Source organism: Melozone crissalis, unplaced genomic scaffold (assembly GCF_028551555.1).
Source record: "Melozone crissalis strain CALT ecotype California unplaced genomic scaffold, PUWL_Pcris_2 ptg000005l_1, whole genome shotgun sequence".
NCBI classification, from domain to species: Eukaryota; Metazoa; Chordata; class Aves; order Passeriformes; family Passerellidae; genus Melozone; species Melozone crissalis.
This window is the reverse complement of record NW_026535783.1, coordinates 35,031,616-35,044,787: the sequence shown is the minus strand read 5'-3', so window position 1 is coordinate 35,044,787 and position 13,172 is coordinate 35,031,616. Positions and strand designations below refer to the sequence as shown.

Here is a 13,172-nt window from a genome sequence, read left to right as displayed (position 1 = left end):
AGGAACCCGTGCTGCTGCTATTGGAGTAACTGAACAGGATGAAACAATGCACACCTCCTTCACTTTGTAGTCACAAGGTGTTACTTGAAATCACTGCAGTTTAAGATTTACCTGATGCTGCCCTTTTTACAGGTGTTGTTTGTTTCTGACAAAAATGGCAATTTAATCAATGTGGAATATAAGTGATTTTGTCTGTGGGGTAGTTGGAATATTTTGCTTGCTCTTCCCTTCTTGTTCCTGTTTTCCCAATGGACAAGGAAGAATGTGTCTGAATTTTTATTTATATTTTTACTTGCTGGGGTGAGTGAATGCATAGAGATGAGAAGAGCTTCTTGGTAGGGCTTCCTTCTATTTCCTGTCATGTTTTGAATATAGCCTTCTCTTCCACTGACCTGTTTTCGCTAAGGGAAGTGTTCATATAAGTAACCCTCCCTTTTTCTACTAAAAATTAAATCTTTGCTATGCTGTGCTACTGGGCTCAATCTGCTGTGATGCATTCCGTTTAGTTCTGACTCTTCTCTGAGAAAGCCAAGAGAATTGTTTATTTTTCAATCTCTTTCCTGCTGTTGCAAAGTTACTGTTCTTCTAACTTTGATCTGCCTTTCAAAACAGAATGACAAATAGGTTCTTTGGGGAATGCTTTAAAGGACTTGTCACTTTTGGTTAGCAGATTGTAAACTCCTGGTTAAAAGGAGAAAAGGCTGGTTACAAGACTGTTTAATTAAAAACAGAACAAACCAACCAACCAAAACTAAAAAAAATACAACCCATCCAAAACTTTGTGAGAATGAGATTTAGTGTAATTGATTACTGCTTCAACCAGTTAGAGCAGTACGACAATTTTATTTTACAGTTTGTCAGACTTGAATATGGCTTAAGAGTTTCTCTAGTTGATGGTATATCCAAGTATAGAAAAGAAATTAATTGTAAGTGATGACAGTGAATGCAATTTCTTTGCCTAGCTGTGAGAACTGTAAATCTCAGTCATCTGTCATATTTAAGGTACCAAAATAGCTGTATCTGTTAAGCACAGATTTGCTGCTATCACTCCTGGTGTAGCTTTACTCCTTCATGTAAAGCAGTTGGCAGCAGGTGTAAATATATATACAAACACTAGTAGAATATGGTATACATACTAAGAAGGGATTAAATTGTTTCGCAGGTCTTAGTCATGTTATTCTTTAATGCACTGCTACCAGTTACTCTTTGGATTAATGTAGTGAGTGGCCTAGGAAAAACCGCTGCATTTCAGGTTTAAGTTTTAGATTCATGTTAAGTTGCAGAAAGTTTGCAAAGAAAGGAATTCACCTCTCTTCATTACTGTCATTTACATATGATAATGTTGATATGATGTTGTTCAGTTGAATCATATGCAGTAGTACAGTTTAGGATTGGCAAGTATATATTAATATAAAAGTGCCTTTAGAAGAAAGTGGAGAGAAATGTCTGTGCTTAAGATAAGAATACCAAAGAATTAATTAAGAGACTAAGAAGTAAAAGCCTTGAGTTTATGAATAGGAATACTGGGCATTTGAGCCCATAAGAAATGAGCTTTCAGCTGGTTACACTTTTTTTTGGTATGAAAATGGGCCTTGGGGTAAAAGTATGTATTGGGCCCAAATTCAGAATCTGTACCTCTAGCACACTTATGCCATTAAGATTATTCTTAATCTTGTATTATTCCTAGAGGTTTTTTTTCCCTAGAGCTGTCACAGGCACTTACAGACATATTCATATGAAAAACTGAATATATGTGTGTTTATACACACACACAAACATATATATATACATGTACATGCAGTGTTGGAAGTAATACAATGCTGACTCATTATCAGTGGATCAATAGTTGAATGTGAAAAATTATTCTTTGCATAAAAATACATTTCAATCACTGAATATTTGGCACGAAATCAGAGCTTTTTCTCTTTGAGTAGCATATGCTGAGCAAGTACTGAACAGTTTGTGCTTGGAGGGAGGTAGCCTTCAGTCTTTGGAGGAAGCAGCAACTGTTACACTTTGGCTGTGTTGCTTAGAATTTAACTTGAAATACATTTTATCTTCAGCTTTTTGTTTCTTTTTTTTATTTCTCAGCAAATGCCTTTTTGAATTTGTGACACAAGTGTTGCAGATAGCTGTATATTCAGCTCAGCCTCAGATACTGCATCACATTTAACAGCTGTTGGAGATGAACCAGTGCTAAGTAAATTGAATTAAGTTTCTGCTCTGCCTGTTTAGGTAACTAAACTAGTTACTAGTAAAACTGACAAGTGTGGCTGTTCATAATCTGTGTTCTGTTGTCTCTACAATGTTTTACAGCTAGTTAACAGGACTCAATAAGCTGTTACTTGCTTTTAGCAATAGTATTTCTTCTGTTGAGATTTGTACAGTAGTTACTGTTTGAGTGAAAGATACTGAATTGTGTACTGGAATTAAATCAGCGGGATAATTCTGCTAAAACATAAAAATAACAGCAAGGTACAAAATTTTTTTTCTCATGCCAGAAGAGAATAATAAGCTGACACATTCTGATTCAGGAATTCTGTACATGTTAGTTGTTTGATTATATTTCTGTTGCTTATGGATTGAGTGCTTGTTTCTGGAGTTTTTGCTAGCACTAGCAAAGGCTTGGAACCTTAGAGGGTATTGTAGGAAAAGAAAAACCCAATGAAACTGCCACTGGAGTGAAAGAATACCAGAGGCTAGAAAGGTTTGATCAGTGCAAAGAAGAGATGGAACTCTTTAAAATAGGTATGATGCTGGTGTGAAGAGACAGACAAAAAGCTCCTAGAAGCATGAAAGCAGGACAAATATAATGTGTTTTAAGTACTGAACTAGAGATTCAGTCCAGTGCGCATGCCATTTTGGGAAGAATGGTGAAAGATCAACCTAGTAATAGTAAACATGAACTCAGGAAGAAATACAAGAATGTCTAGAGAAAAGTTGTTTTCAGAGGAGTGATAATGAAGAGGTTGAGCCCTTCCACTGAGCAGAAAACAATGTAATTATTCTGCTATCTTAAAAGAATGGCATCAAAGCACTGACAGAGGCAAAAGCAAGCTCATAAGGGTAAGAAGTGATGTTTCATTATTTACCCTCCTGCTATTGGCATCACTCTTGCTTTGGATTTTCTTGCATTAGTAATAGCTGCTGCCAGGGGTCTGTTCCCATTATGCTGTCAGAGTACAAAGCCTTTGGGGTTTGCCGCTTTATCCTGTTAGTGCTGTACCTGAGCTGCAGCAACTGGCATGGTTGGAGGTGCTAGTGGCACAGAAGAGCTTTTCATCTGCTGCTATGCTCTTATGCAGCAGGGTCACCACATGCTGGGTTGAGGAATCAAGAACACCAGTGGCTGCTTGGCCTCTCTGGAATCTTTATCAGCCTTGAGAACTAGGACAGACTTTGATAGAGAGGACATGAATGGAGTTGTTTAAAGGACAAACTTTCTAGGTGTGTTCTTTCACCCCCTTTGTGACAGTCCAGCACTTAACAAGGCTCTTGGAAATACCCCATGGGTGGAGGGTGCATGTTTAATACCAGATTTCCTTACTTGAAGATGGTTCATGTCACATGGCATTTCTAGTTTGGAGTGACACAAAGTGTACAAAAAACATAATATTATAATTAATGTAGCAATTGCAGAACACAGATCCTTCACAATACCAGGATGACTCCCTTTATTGGTCCTTAGGAAATACGTCCTCACTGTCATCATGTGAGGTGTCTTCAGGTGTCGAGAAGGAATGGGGAGGGTTTATCAGTTAAAGCCTATTGTTCTCTTTGAAATTATTATGGCAGTTGTCTGGCTTTTATTTCTGTGTATTCATTCTCCTCATGCTGGCCTGGTCTTCATTCTTGCTGAAAAAGTACTGGTTGATCCACCTAAACTTTGATAGCCATTTATCCAAAACAAAGGCCACCCCGTGTTCCCTCTGAGTTGAGATAAAGTCATCTTTATAACTGCTCTCGTTCATCTTTTCCTGAGCTTCAAAAGCACATCACCTTTTTCTGTGTTCTCTTGACCTTATTCCATATTTAGGACTTGTTACATCCACATGAAACCAATCCCAGAACCAGAAGTACAAGAAAAATACATTTCTTCCTCAACAAACCCTTGGTGAGGTAGGTTTAAAGCACAGCTTCTCTCTGAAACTATGCTCAGATTTCATGTATAACAGGGCATCCTTTTGCTATATCATGTTTTTGTCTACTCCTATATAAGCAGTGTAGAAATTGCAATGCAAAGGAGGCTAAATAGATCCAAATTCAAGTTACTCAGAACTACTGTGAACAGATTATTCTTGCATTGACTTTTCAATGGAATTAGGCCACTGTTCAGTTTTGCTCTGTGGGATTCTTTCTGTCCTCTGCCCTCCCCTGCCCAGTGCTAGTGCTCCTTTAATTGCTAATGATGTGAAAGGGCTTAACTGTGTTTTCCTGTATCACATGCATATATTGGTGTTCTCTCCCATTCCCTCTTCATCAGGGAGCTTGTTTGTGCTTTAAATTCATGTAAATTTGGAAAGGATCACCTTACAACAAAAGAACACAGATTTTCCAACTATAAAACTCTACTTTTGAGGAAAGCAGAAGTTTACTTGCTTGTCAAATAGGCTCAAATTGGTGTGTGCAAATTCTGCATTTCTAATGTAGGTAAGGTAAAGGTGATAAGTATTTCAGTTGATGGCTATTTTTTGCTGTTGGATATTCTTTAAAAAGACTAAGCTAGGCCATCACCCATGCTCATGCAAAAATCAGTGTATCTAAAAATTTAATTCTTTTGGGAAGCCTTCACTGTTGTGGTAAGTATAAAAGTATAGAGTATTTAAGATAATGCCTGTTTCTAAAAATTAATACTATATAATCACAGAGGAAGGAGAAATAACAACTAAAATCCCATTGATCTGTTTTACTGTGCTTTTTTCACTGTGTAACTGTATCCCAGCAATTCAAATGCAGGTACTTTTTTCCAATGTGAATTCCTGGAAATGTAGAGCCAGAATATTTCTATTTTTTAAATATGTGCATAAAAATGTGTTTTAAGAATCTGTGCTTTAATTAAAGATTTTCAGGCAACTGAGTGTGGTGTTTTTTCAGTGCACATGTGAGTCGGTCTAGTACAGAAATGAAGGCTTTGTAATCATACTGGAAATAAAAGAGAAAAAAAACCTTCTGATTATTTTTAATTTTACACAGTTCACGTTTACACTTCTCACTATTCAGTATTTTGTATAAAATCAAATGCAATTTGCAGTATTTTCAAATGACACACAAATGCATATTGAACTAATTAATATTACAAGATAATATGAAGCTTTATCTTAAAAATACCTTCAGCAAAATAAACTTTCTGTCAATCCAAGTTAAAAAAATATGATTAGAAATATACAGTTTAAAAATAATCAGGATGAACAGTACTGATTAGTCAAGAAATTTTAGACCTTGATAGCCTGTATATGAATTTACATATGACAGTCTGCAAACGATTAATATAAAAAATGCAGTACAACAAACTGGTGAACATCACATTTATGTTTTGGTTTTTTCCTATAATCTCTTACTGTTTTAAATCAGCAGTGCTTCCTCTATTGTCATACTGGGGCAAAAAGACAAGGTCTAGGTTAGTGTTTGAAATTTTTGATGTTGTAACGGAAACCAGCAATTTTACCCAAGAAATTACAACTTTTGAGCATGTAGTATATTTTGAGTTTAGAATTTGAGGAAGAATCCATATGTAACATATTTGAGAGAGGAAAGGATTTCTAAGAAGAATCTCCTTATTGATGATAGCAGGAGTAACTTCATTCAGCTGCTCTGTTGTACAGATATACAAAGGTGATGCAGCTGCCATAACACATTCCATTTTGGCACATAATACTTCACACTTCAGAAAAAATTTAGAAACCAAGAACTTCCTCACCCATGTCCGCTCTTCATTCTTATACCTAAGACACATTTGGTATGGTATATTAGAAATGTTAGACAAAGTAACAAAAATTTGTTACAAACCAAGCAATGCAATTATATGTGGCACAATGAGGTAATGAGTTAATTTTCCATATAAGGCTATTTGGAAAGCTCAGATGTAAAATCCCTTTGACACTTAGTGTTTTTCACTAAGATAGTGGGTGGTGGATGAGATGTCCTGAAAGACATTGATGCTAAACATGCAGTTTTGGTTTAGCTAGAGTTGCTATTGTTTGTGCACTTGCATTATGCAAATTTACTTTTGATGAACCTAGAAGTGCTAATTACTCTGCTGCTTACTTTAAATGAGGCAAATTCTGATTTGGAGTTTGGAAGGGGTGAGAAAGAGACAAATTATTTTTAGGTTAAAAAAAAGATGCTAAAAGAAGCAGCTCAGCCAAACATAGTAAATATAACTAAATCTTTGTTCTGGTTTTCACTTCATTATTTGCATTCCATTTGCCTTCCAAGATGAGACTTTTGTTCAAAAAAAAGCATAGGCTCATATTTGCACAACAGATCTACTATTGTGGTTACCTATGTGTAAGCTTTTGCACAAAATGGCGTACTAAAAAACCCACCCAACCAAAAAAAAATCCAAACCACACAGCCTCCACTAAAAAATCCTAACCAAACAAACCAAACCCAAACCAAACCCTAAACTGAAATAATCCCAGAAAAACCAAATAACCTCTGCCAAAGCAAACAAAGCAACCCCATTGAAAGCCCAAGAAATTTTAATTGCCTTATCAAGATGAGATCAGTCCCTCTCTTTCAGATGCTTTTTATCTAGAAGAAAAGGGCATGAAAAGGGAAGTTCAAGAAGAAAACAAAATACTTTAAATCTGAGCCTTCAGTGGTCCTTTATTTTGCATCAAACCTTTCTTTTTAATTTGTATTCACGTTTGCAAATTTTGACTATCTAAGCACATGGATGTTATTTGTAAGCTTACTTACTTCACATCCCATTTCCTCTCCAGTTCATGATTCTTTTGTTAGAAAATGTTTTCAAACCACTGTGTAATATTCATATTGGCATTCAAAAATCATCAGCCTAACAGAAGGCTTAGTTTTCATTCAAAAGGATGCAGATTGAAACTAGTCACTGAACACTTACATTCATTGAAATTTCCCCCTCTCACCAAGGTAATCTGCATCTTTAAAAACTTCAGTTATTCCATTACTAACACTGTAGATTTCTCCATTTCTTCCACTTGGTACTGTAAGAGTCATTAAATCAACAGATAACTGATTCATAAGTAAGGCTATGTGGTAACAGCCCTCATCTGAGGGATACGCAGCTATAACCATCAGCTAGCTGGTGCACAAGAGTACATCAGTTTTGAAATGTCATAATGTGAAAAGTAGTAGGAAAAAAAACACTGTAGTCCTGTGCAGGATAAAAATTTCAGTCTCAAGTAGATTCCTCTAAAAGTTACACTGCTTTCTACCAGAGGTAAATTGTAGTTCTTAAAGTGTTACATGTCAAAATTTTTACCTGCTCCTGAATTCCACTACCTCAGCCGTAGGCACCCTTATTTTCCCTTTTTTTGTGTGCTGCACTCATTAAGTGTCCCAAAGCACTGTCCATGTGTTATCAAGCGTACCGATGAAATCTGAGGGGGGATTCCTACCTTTTATATATGGTAATTTAAAGTTTCATGTAAAGAGCTTGATAGGAAAAGAAACAGTAATGACAATTCAATAAGACAGCACTGCTTTAAATGGTAGTGGTTTTCCTCCCCTTTAAAATCATACCAGGTTTAAAGCAGTTCTAACTAGTTCAAAGAGCAATTGGTTGTGAAGAACTAAAAACCTGTCACTACTAAAAACAAGTTAATCACTTACAATTAAGTTTTTCCTAAATAAACCACACGACCTTTGACAATAAAGCACTCTTTGGTGGACAACAGTTACATTGTGTACTCAGTACTGCAGCTTCATAAAAAACTTTATACAAAGTAAGAAAGAACAGCCAATCAACACAGGAGAGTACCAATACTATTAGAAATAAAAGCTTTTGTGGTTGATTCTCAGACTCAAGTGAAGACTTCAGCCCGATCTGAACGCACAACACAGATTTATATACTTAAAAGCTCCCACCGTCTGGTGATCAGCAGCTAAGTGATTGCCATCACAATTCGTACACATGCATCATACAAACGAGCAAGCCCTCTTTATAATAGAGAGCTTAAATATTTACACCTGAGTCTGAATGTACGTAGATTATGTTGGTTTTGAGAAAGTATTGGCATGGTAGAAAAAAGTCTACCAAGCATGTTGACAGTTCATTTTATTCGACAAATAAAAAAGAGATTGTTCTGTTTCATTTTTTACTGAAAAATAGAGCCAAAGTGAACTTCCTTGAATTGCATCAAGTCCCCTCTATATCCCCTTCACTCCTGAATATCCTCTTCAACACTGGTGGCTTATTCAAAATTCAACGCAATACTGTTCTATTCCTTGTGATGGATTGGCTGTTGAAATAAAACATATTTCAGGGAAAAAGTTAAACATTACTTAGTATGTAATTCAAGCAAACATTTCTGGCAAGGTAATATGAGCAAATGGTACTTCAAAGAAAGAAACAAAAAGTAAAAGTCACTCCATTTAGTAACACAGCAATACTGATTGTCAAGAATGCACAGACTGGTCTGATTACAGACAATATGAAGAAAATTCTGTTCCATACAGAAATGCAAAAGGGGACTCAAGAGTACCATAATTTAATTAGGCAGATTTGTGTAAAGCATTACTTTTCTTTTTCTCCCTCTGAAGTATCAGACTGCAGGAAAAGTAGGAAGAACAGGACAGAAACATATTTTTTTAAAGCTAGGCTTAGATTACATATAGAACAGTTTTGAAATGCTGCAGGTAGTTTACAGAATTTTAACAAGGGTATAGAAGACTACTTTGTAATACTTGGCAAAGCAAAGGCATATGAAATTTTTAAAGTGTATTCCTCTTCATTAGCTTTTGTGATATTTCTCTATGCAGCTTTCATACCTTTTCCCCATTATAATTTTTTGTAATAACTTTAACTACATTCCCTTAAGTACCTTTACCTATCAAAATGCTTTTACCACTTAGGATTTAATTTCTTATCAATTGCTTACTACAAATCAAAATTCTGTTCTGTGTAGTGACATGGAAAAGACCATTTAACTTGTATCTTATGACTCAGTTGGTTTGGATGTGAAGTATGCACCTTGTTAAAATACAGACATGAACTTCTCAGTAACTGGCAAATTTACAAGAAAGATGTCTTATCTGGAGAAATAAGGGCATCCACAGAGAAATACTGGGGTATGGGCTAGAAATATGATTTCCTGCAGCTCAAAACACAGATATGTGTTATAGAAGGCAGTTTTCATAGAAGGCAGCTCACATCTAAAGATGCTCCACAAAGGAAGAGCAATGAGTGTTATAGATAGGATTGAAATTCCCTATGTTCTCTTTAAAAAGCCAGAATAATGTTTTAGACGTAAATAGCTCTTATTACTGAAAAATCTGGAGACAATCCATGGTAGTGTCTCCAACAGTCTGAAGGATGAAATGACAAATGAATTCCCTAGCTGTGCAGATTATACTGCATTAAGATGGGTCCCGAGTGGGATTCACATACAAAAAGAATTGACTGATGTGACATAATGCAGTAAATGAGATTGATGTAAAAATGTTGCAAGATGTTTCCACTGGAATGTATCAGAAAGAAAAAGAATAAGGATATACAGTAATGTCAGTGAAGTTCAGTGAAATAAACAAAGTCTTGACAAAGACAGATGGTGTTAGGGCAGGATGTCAATATTGTAGAAATAATTATTCTCTACTCGGCAATCCACTTGATCTGGATTAAGTTCAATGAATCTCAGTACTGTGAGGTAATGCAAACTGCTCATACTTCAAGCCGTTAAACTTAAATGAAAAGGCATGCTTAAAAGAAGACTGATACTTTTTCAAATGGTACAGGAAAATAAAAGGACACTTACAAGACTAACAACAAGGCACTGCATTCTAAATCCATTAAATTATATGGCGATACCACAAGACCCTTCAGAGGGACCAGACCCAATTAGCCCTCTCAGATTATAAAACAATTAAGCCTTCTAGAATTAGGACAAATTTGATTATTGGATGGAAATATGAAATTACTGAAACTTATTTGACCTCCAAAGTTAGAAGAAAAGAAACAGTATATGGTGAGGTGTTTGGGGTAGAAGTTTTAGAAAGTCCATTAAATTATAAAGGAAGTAATTTATGAAGTTTGAGATTGACCTGGTCCTTGGCCTTCAAAGTCATACATCTGGCAATACACTTGAAGGACTTCTTATGAAATTAATGATATCTTCTGTGAGCTCTATTTTAGGGATGCTGCTTTTTCCTAAGGATAGGTATTCACATCTCACACAATACAAATGTCAGCTTGGAGAAGTGCTTTCCAGAAACTGAAAATCTCTCTTCAGATTACACACATGCATGAATGTAGATACAAAATGTTGCAAACAGGTTAAGTTAAAACTGGGAGAGGCATGAAGAATAAAAACAGCAGGCAGAATCCCATCAATTCTATTTGAACCAAAACTGACATGATAAAAATTGGGTAAAATGGAGAAAAAAATCCAACCAACCAAAAGGAAAACCTGGAAAAATACCACTGATTTTAGTAAAATACCTGTTTCCTAGAAAAGGTCTTATTTTTTAATATGTTCAATAAATCAAAACAAGTCACAACTAAAATGTCTCTCAATAGGATTTACTGCACTCTACTGACTATTTCCACTGACTAACAGAGCAAATTTTTCCTAACTTCATTACCTTCAAGGTAACAGGATGAAGAAAGAGAAAGAAGAACTCTGTGAGGAAAAAGCTGCAAAACAACTTAAATTTTCAGAGATATTTATGAATCATGCCACATAACATAGGAAGTAGTTATGTGCCATCTTTTACTCTTTCCAGTCAGCACCTGACAGACCCAGTTTTCACTAAGAGTTTAAAACAAATTCCAGTAAATTGTAAGCAATGGATATTGTTTTAAACTATGCTTTCAGAGTCATCTTTTATAATGACCTGGAGAGTTGCCACTGAGGGGTGTGATCACAGGCAAACACAAAGATAAATTAGGAGTAGTCTGGCCATATGCTTCTGGGCCAAAAGGCACTTTCAGTCTTCCATAAATCTATTAGAATTTAGAATTTCATTAAGCTTTACCAAACAGGTTTACTTCACATTATCAGCCATGCTATCAGTAAAAAAATCTCATACCAGTATACACATGCATTTATTCACTTCACCTTTCCATAACCACTGCATTTTAGTTGTCTATTGAATTCTTCCTAGTTTTGAATTCATGCACTGACTAGTATATGACTTAATGCTGTGAGGCATTTTTCTGTCTCTCACTCCAGGCAAAGGGGTTTTCATGTTACCAAAATCCCTTGTCTTCAGTAATTAAGAGTACTTAAGAAGTACTATTTAAAATTCTTGAACTTGGAAGACTGAGCAAGATAAATAAATTACTTAAGATGTAAGGTTCCAGATGTTCTCAGTACATGATACAAACCATTTAATTGTTTCTCACTTTCCACTGCTAGGAGAAGGAGCTGAACTATGGCAAAGCTCCTGCCAGCAGTGGATAGAACAGCTCAAAGTATTTGCCTAGAAAACGGTTACAGGATCTGTAAAGAGGGTAACTCTCACCTTTTTAAACTTTTTTTTCTTGCAGCAGACCTGGTAGTTCTTTTAGTAATGTCTGTACTGTCAGAAATGCTAGGTTCAGATGTTTTATTTTTCTGAACACTGGACTGCAGAGTTACTCTGTAAAGAGTAGGAAAAAAGAAAGATTATATAATTGGAAAGTTCCTAAAAACACTGAAAAGAGGGTGTTACAATAGAGCTAACAAGTATCAACTTTATATCTATTTTCTATTCCATCTGTACAAGGTTCCAGCTGTGAAAGTATGCACTGTTTTACAGATTCTGACCTAGGAGTAACTTAGCTCTTACTCTTTATTCTCCTGCTCTTATTAGACTCTAATTTTCAGTGGCTTCAGCGAGTCCAGTCGTATGAGCAGATTACATTAGACTGGAAATCAAAACCTTCATTAAATAGTGCAAGTTACAGTCTGGTCAGTTAATACTCTGAAGAAACTACTTTCACAGAATCCTAGATATGAATACTGAATGCCAACTTTTGGAGCAAAAGTGAACAGGAATATATGGGGAGAATATACATTTCTATATTCATGTAACATACTCACCAAAAACAGAAATGGAAAAAACCTCCAATGTTTTCATTGTTTTATATGGGCTTCAGAATTAGAACATGTATTTGAGATAACACAATTTCATCTAAAATATATTCTTTATGCAGTAAAATTGATCAGCAACATTATTTTTACTACACACCTCTTGGTTAGCAAACAAATGCCTACATACCCACAAATTTCAAGTACTTTAAACTTCTACTTGAAAAAATCTCTCTTAATAGTTCAGCCTTGCAAAATATTATTACTTGATTTGCAAATGTTCAAACAAAACAGCCAGTTGCTCAGATAAGATACAAGGTTTCAGTGACAAGTACTACGAAAATGCAATGCAAATACTCCTGTAAACACAGGACACTCAAAGTTGAAGGATTTGCTTTTACAGGAAGCATAAAAAACCACCCCCAGATGCCTTCAACTTCATATCGTACTTTAGACAAAACAAATTCTTCTAATGAAAATGTTTTCCTTGCATGCCCAAGGTGAAAACATTTAAAACCTGAAAGCTTATGTTTTAGTTTCTGCTGTGATTGTGAAACAGTTTTAGCAAGTCCTAATACTGAAATTCTTTTCTCAGTGCCACAGGTGTCATACAGAATGAACAAATTCAGTCCTACCACACTTTTAACCAAGCACTAAAAATTACAGCAGTGGTGAGATAAGACTTGCATTATACCATTCATCTGTGCTGATAGAAACTTCTAGAAATGAACAGAAAAGCACGAGGTTATGCTTAACCTCGTAACATTCAGTCGCTGAAATATAAACATGAACAGATCATGGCACATTCTGTGTTACTAGTGCTCATACAGCCAGAAATATGGAAAAATCATGTTTTCTCCTTAAATACACACATTTGGTGTCTCTCTGCATAAAATGCATGCAATGTACATATAAAAGAAAGCAAAAGTTATTGGAATGCAATTCTTGTAATCTTTCTCTCAT

The 13,172-nt window shown here is 35.5% G+C and overlaps 1 protein-coding gene across 3 annotated transcripts in view; it reads right to left on the bottom strand.

Annotated features, from left to right (window-relative positions):
- Window positions 1-5,163: 5,163 nt before the first annotated feature.
- CDC14B (cell division cycle 14B) overlaps window positions 5,164-13,172 on the bottom strand; it is a 43,939-nt gene continuing 35,930 nt past the window's right edge. For 2 of the 3 annotated variants that reach the window (XM_054281948.1, XM_054281964.1), the window contains 2 exons: window positions 11,662-11,778; window positions 5,164-8,441 (listed from right to left, as the gene is read on the bottom strand). In XM_054281948.1, the coding sequence (XP_054137923.1) occupies window positions 8,405-8,441; window positions 11,662-11,778 (154 nt within the window). In that variant the 3' untranslated portion in view covers window positions 5,164-8,404. Of the gene's footprint in view, window positions 8,442-11,661; window positions 11,779-13,172 lie in introns of those variants that run through there. The other variant, XM_054281956.1, reaches the window with a different exon arrangement.